At 38.7% G+C, this 6,300-nt stretch overlaps 1 protein-coding gene across 1 annotated transcript; it reads left to right on the top strand.

Annotated features, from left to right (window-relative positions):
• Positions 2,329-6,041, top strand: LOC107626434 (threonine dehydratase biosynthetic, chloroplastic; the record flags this gene model as incomplete). Its single annotated transcript, XM_016329312.2, is given in 9 exon segments — positions 2,329-2,598; positions 3,282-3,461; positions 3,582-3,851; positions 3,937-4,143; positions 4,404-4,652; positions 4,736-4,806; positions 4,944-5,061; positions 5,213-5,347; positions 5,436-6,041. Coding segments are annotated over 9 exon segments (1,641 nt in total), but the record flags the coding sequence as incomplete, so codon positions are not given.

The raw sequence follows: 6,300 nt of genomic DNA, 5'->3' as shown, positions 1-6,300 counted from the left end.
TATTGATGGATGGAATGGGAGGTGATATAATGAAGGATAAGGATTGAATATGTTTAATGTATGATGATGAATGAGATGCAACTTATTTTATTTTAGAGGTCGTAATACCACATCACCTTTGTTTTACGACTTAAGCGTAAAGCTTTGTGTGGTAGGGTGTTACAACAAACCATATGAACAATTCAACTCTAGGTGGGACTAAACCCTTCCAAACTGTCCTAGTAAAGCTGTAGCTCGCTATATCCTCTAGAAGCATTTCCACCTGCATAACCTGCACAAAAGAGTTAGTAGAAAATACACCTTGTTTATCAAATTTTCACACAACTCTGTCCTCTCTCCCATATACTAAATTAACCAATCTTAAAGTTTCATGCAACTGGTTGACTAAGTCCAACTCCCATTGGAATAGCTCTCGCCTCCATTAGAAGTTTCATCTCCACTCTAACCCGTCCCAGAACCCACAATCCCCTATGACGGATCCTCTTTGGTTTGAAACTGAGAAGAGCCTTAGAAAAAGATCTTTCAGGGTCCCACCACGCAACCATACATCCTCCCAGAACCGAGTTCCTCTCCCGTCGCCAGTCTCCATAGAAGTCCGTTGATCATTTTCTGTTTTAGTCGTTGATCCTTGAACTGTAGCTGGCATATATCCTTCCATGGCCCCCTCCGGATAGGTAGCACCTGGGATGACAACATCACATTGGGGTTGAGGTTGTTACAAGAGCATACTACCTTCTTCCATAAGAGGCAATCCTCCTTCGAAAACTGCCACCACCACTTAAAGAGCAGGGCTGTATTACGCACCATGGCATCACCAACACCTAGCCCCCCTAGCTTTTTGGGGGTCTGCACCACCTCCCACCTAACCATTGTCATACCAAGCCTATCATCCTCCTTACTCCATAGGAATCTTCTCTGTAGGGAGATCAGTTTTTCTGCAACAGCCTTTGGCATTTTATACAAACTCAAATAATAGACTGGCAGACTGTTCAAAACAGATTTAATCAGCACCAGTTTACCTGCTTTATTTAGAATCTTGGCCTTCCAAACGCTCAGCTTCTGCTCCACCTTGTCTATAATGGGCTTCCAAGTCTTCACCAACCTCGGATTCGCTCCTAGCTGAATCCCCAAGTATTTCACCGGAAGGGAGGCCACTTTACAGCCCAACACTCTAGACATACGTTGTATCCACTGATCGTCACAATTAACAGGAATCAGGCTAGACTTATCAAAATTAATAGTCAGCCCTGACATGAGCTCAAAGCAACACAGGATGTTGTAACAGCTTTTTAAATCACGCGCTCCTTCTCTTTTTCCTTCTCCATTTCTTTCTCCTTCTCCTTCTCCTCCTCCTCCTCCTCCTTCTCCTCCTCCTCCTTGTATTTCTTCTTCTTCTTTCAAATTTGCGCAGGTTATTCTTCCAAATTTGTACGTTTTCTTCTTTCCTTCTTCTTCTCCTCCTTTTAGAAATTATCAATTCAATTCAAAATACCTGCGACCATTCAATTCAAAATAATTCAATTTAATTCATAATGAACCAAACACGTTATTAAGGTGAAACAATTGTATAGTACTAAATGAACAGAACATTATTCATTATATAAAATCAAATTCAAAACGCCTGTCTACTATTTAGAGATTATCAATTTAATTCAATTCAGAACACCTGCGTCCATTCAATTCAATTAAATTTAATTCATAATGAACCGAACATGTTATTAAGGTGAAATAATTGTATAGTACTAAATAAACGGGACATTATCCATTATATAAAATCAAATTCAATACAACTTTTTGCATAATGAACTGAACATGTTATTAAGGTGAAACAATTGTATAGTACTAAATGAAATCCATTATATAAAATCAAATTCAAAACACACGTGTCTATAATTTAGAGATTATTAATTTAATTCAATTCAGAATATCTGCGTCCATTCAATTTAATTTAATTCAGCAATTGCATTCCATTCAATTCAATTGAAAAAATAATCTATTAGCAAAATGTTAGTGTTGTTGGTAATGACGATAACAAAAGAGAAGAAGAAGAAAAAGAAGAGGATAAAGAGGAGAAGCAGAAGAAGAATATGCGTTCGCAAAAGAAGAGGAGGAAAGAATCTGCGTGAATTTGAAAGAAGAAGATGACGTATGCTCGTATTTGAAAGAAGAAGAAGAAGCAGCACGATGGAGGAGAAGAAAAAAAAAATGCATGTAATGATGTTCTTTTAATGAAAGTGATTTTTGTTAGTATTAAACAATCCTATTTTTGTTGTTACCTCCGCCGCCGCCACTGAAATCACCGCGATTCCCTCTTCCTCCGTCCCCGACGCCGTCGAAGATCCGTTGTTGTCAGTGTCTCCGCCACGTCCTCGGGTCTCACCCGATTCGCTTAGGTACCCACCCGGTTACGTAGGGGCAGTGCCGGAACGATCCGGCTCCGACGGAAACGACGCCGTAATCGGCGCCATGAGCTACTTAACGAACATACTCTCTTCGAAGGTCTACGATGTCGCCATTGAATCACCTCTTCAGCTCGCTCCTAAGCTCTCTGAGAGGCTTGGTGTTAAGGTTTGGCTCAAAAGGGAGGACTTGCAACCGGTAAGTTTTTCAATTTTGAAACTTGGCTTCTTTAGTTTATAACTCTGTTTCTTGTGGGTTGGTGTCAAATTTTGATTATTTTTTCTTTGTGTAGATGGAAGGAGCTATCAACTTTGTTTCAATCAATCAGTTAAATTTTTGCAGTAGTTTGTTTTTATTTTCTACTCTCACAAAGTTTTACACTTTCCTTGATTGTGACATCGGGAACTCTTAAGTTTAGCTGAAAGTTTCTGGTTTTAGCATAGCATGGACCGTTTGTTGCCAGTTATTTTTATTTGATTTTGATGTGGTTTTGAATTTTGATGATGTTGAGTTTGTAAGTGACTTATTTTTTTTGTATAAAGCAAATAGCTTTGGTAGTTATGGTGTAGATGATAGGAGCTATGGTCTATAAGTCAATTAGAATTTACTCAATTTAGATTGTTTGCTTATTTTAATGCAAAACTACTTACGATCAAAAGTTTCCTGAGTTAGCTTTCACTTCGTCCGGTTTGGTACGTTTGAAATTTTGATTTGATTATGTAACATTTGCACTCGGAAGTTTAACATGGCCTTGTGTTTTAAGCAAATCATGAATAAATAGTGGAATGTGTATGTTTTGCAGTGGAATATGTGCGTGCGTTGAAGTGGTATATGTGCATTGTCATTGAGTTTCTGAGATTGTGGGCTATTGCCAATGCCAGGTTTTCTCATTTAAGCTCCGCGGAGCTTATAATATGATGGCGAAACTTACAAAGGAGCAGTTGGAGAAAGGGGTTATTTGCTCGTCAGCTGGAAATCATGCTCAAGGAACTGCATTAGCTGCTAAGAAACTGAATTGCAAAGCTGTGATCGCAATGCCTGTTACCACTCCAGAAATCAAGGTACTCGTCATTGATTTTTCTGCTCACCTATATGTTTGCTGTTGTATTTCGAAAGAAATCTAGTTAATTGAATAAGGTGTTTTCATCGCTTCTTCTTTTTCACCTGTTTGAACTTTACAGTGGAAATCTGTGGAGAGGCTGGGGGCTACGGTTGTCCTCATTGGGGATTCATACGACGAAGCACAAGCATATGCTAAGAAACGTGCAAAAGAGGAGGGCCTTACATTCATACCTCCCTTTGATCATCCTGATGTTATAATGGGCCAGGGAACCGTTGGGATGGAAATTGTGCGCCAAATTCAGGGTCCGCTACATGCAATCTTTGTGCCTGTGGGAGGCGGTGGTCTCATTGCTGGTATTGCTGCTTATGTGAAGAGGGTTTCTCCCCAGGTTCACATGATTTTATATGAATCCTTTTCCATTGCACTTTTCTTTGATTAAGAGCAATCAAATGACCATTAACATATTTACACAGGTTAAGATCATTGGGGTAGAGCCCACTGATGCAAATGCAATGGCTCTATCACTTCACCATGGTCAAAGAGTGATTTTGGACAAGGTTGGAGGATTTGCAGATGGTGTAGCTGTTAAAGAGGTCGGTGAAGAAACTTTCCGCTTGTGCAAGGATTTGGTAGATGGTGTTGTTCTTGTGAGCCGTGATTCAATTTGCGCATCAATAAAGGTGAGATCTCCAGTGCTGGCTGGTTCAAATGTAGTTCTCTTGATGTTCATTGCTCAAGCTATAAAATTGCTCAGGGACCTATAAAATTGCGTGTGAGAAGTTAAATTTCAAATAGTTGTACAAGTATCTTCCATATACTCTCTAGAGCCGGAGTTAATAGCAAAAATTATTGCACAATATACATTGGACGAAAAGCACATGGCAGATTCTATATGACTTGAACTGTTTGGAGATGATGACGGCAGTAAAACTTGTTGCAGGACATGTTCGAGGAGAAAAGGAGCATCTTAGAACCAGCTGGTGCCCTTGCCCTTGCTGGAGCCGAGGCATACTGCAAGTATTACGGGATCAAGGGTGAAAATATTGTAGCAATAACCAGTGGAGCAAACATGAATTTTGATAAACTTAGGGTGGTGACTGAGCTCGCTAATGTTGGTCGCAAACAAGAGGCTGTGCTTGCAACTGTTCTGCCAGAGGAACCTGGCAGTTTCAAACAATTTTGTCAACTGGTATATTATATATACTACTTCGAGTGACACTTTTCGTTAAGAAAAGGGTTTTTCATAGTTGATCTAACCCTTTGGCCTCGCAGGTTGGGCAGGTTAATATCACGGAGTTCAAATACAGATGTAATTCCGATATGAAGGCTGTGGTCCTCTACAGGTAAGATAATGCAATGAATTCATTGACATCTTTCTGGCTCAGATTATTGGTTTTTGATGACTTTCTTTTCCGATACGGCTAAATATCTACTGAGAAGTAAGCCGATAAATGTTATCATCCTTCGTATTTGTGTTCAGCGTTGGGGTACACACAGTGTCGGAACTAAGAGCGATGCAGGAGAGGATGGAAACTTCTCAACTTAAAACCTACAATCTCACAGATAGTGACTTGGTGAAAGATCACTTGCGTTACCTGGTATATTGGTCACTACTCATTATTGAAGCTGTTACTTCTATCCAACCTAAAATTTGCATTTGATTAGAATTTCTTCTTATTCATAGGCATAGCTTCTCTTGCAGCCTTTGTATTGTTGAGCTAAGTTAACTTTGTTTACAACAATTATCAGATGGGAGGCCGATCAAATGTTCAAAACGAGGTTCTCTGTCGATTTATCTTCCCAGAAAGACCGGGAGCTTTGATGAAATTCTTGGACTCCTTCAGCCCGCGCTGGAATATTAGTTTGTTCCACTATCGCGGGCAGGTGAGAAATTTTCGAGTCTCTTCTTCCATTTTTATTTTGGTATGGAATCTCTTGATTCAATGCATCATTCATACTTGTTTGCCAACAGGGTGAAACCGGGGCGAATGTGTTGGTCGGAATACAAGTACCGAAAAATGAGATGGACGAATTCCATGGCCGCGCCAACAGGCTCGGATATGATTACACGGTGGTGAACAATGATGATGATTTCCAGCTTCTAATGCATTGATGAATTAAGCATCAAGCCTGCATTGTAGTGAACGAGATTATCATATTTATCTTCAACAACATTCCGATTCTTAGAGGGGTAGTGAGGAACAAACTCAAGTAGTGAAACCATGTTTCATCAAACATATGCATCAGTTGAATAGAGGAACTAGTGTGATTTCTATATACCTAGTGCGGCACTATATATTACTTTCTGTTCTGGTAATCTATGATGTGTGTGTGTGTGTGTGTTGAATCCTCTAATGTTGTTGAGAATTGTCTTACATATATGTAATGTAATATATATGCATAAACTAGAAGGAAGGTTGCTTCTGCTTTAACTTTCAGCAGCATAAGGATTATTAATATTGTAGCTGTTGGAAAGTTTCAAGTTGAATAACACATTATTAGAATAGCACTATAGAGAAGTAGTAGTGAGCTTTGAGAGTTAAAATTCTCCTTTAATATTAACCTTTTAAATTTAGATTTAATTGTATATGGTGGGTATCGAAACATTTATTATAAAAGTATAATCATAATTATATAATGAAAATTCCTATCCTACCTACTATTATGTACAAGTCTGTATTATACCCATTTTTATTTGGACTCCCCAAAAAAAATTAACTCCCATTGTTTTTTTCATGGGATTATTTTGTAATTTTGTTCTCTCACATTCATTACTAATATTTTTTTTTATCACATACTTAATATATCTAGTATTAACCATCTATCACCTAATAATT

Source organism: Arachis ipaensis, chromosome B02 (assembly GCF_000816755.2).
Source record: "Arachis ipaensis cultivar K30076 chromosome B02, Araip1.1, whole genome shotgun sequence".
NCBI classification, from domain to species: Eukaryota; Viridiplantae; Streptophyta; class Magnoliopsida; order Fabales; family Fabaceae; genus Arachis; species Arachis ipaensis.
The sequence above is the reverse complement of the archived record's forward strand: the minus strand, read 5'-3'. Positions and strand labels throughout refer to the sequence as shown.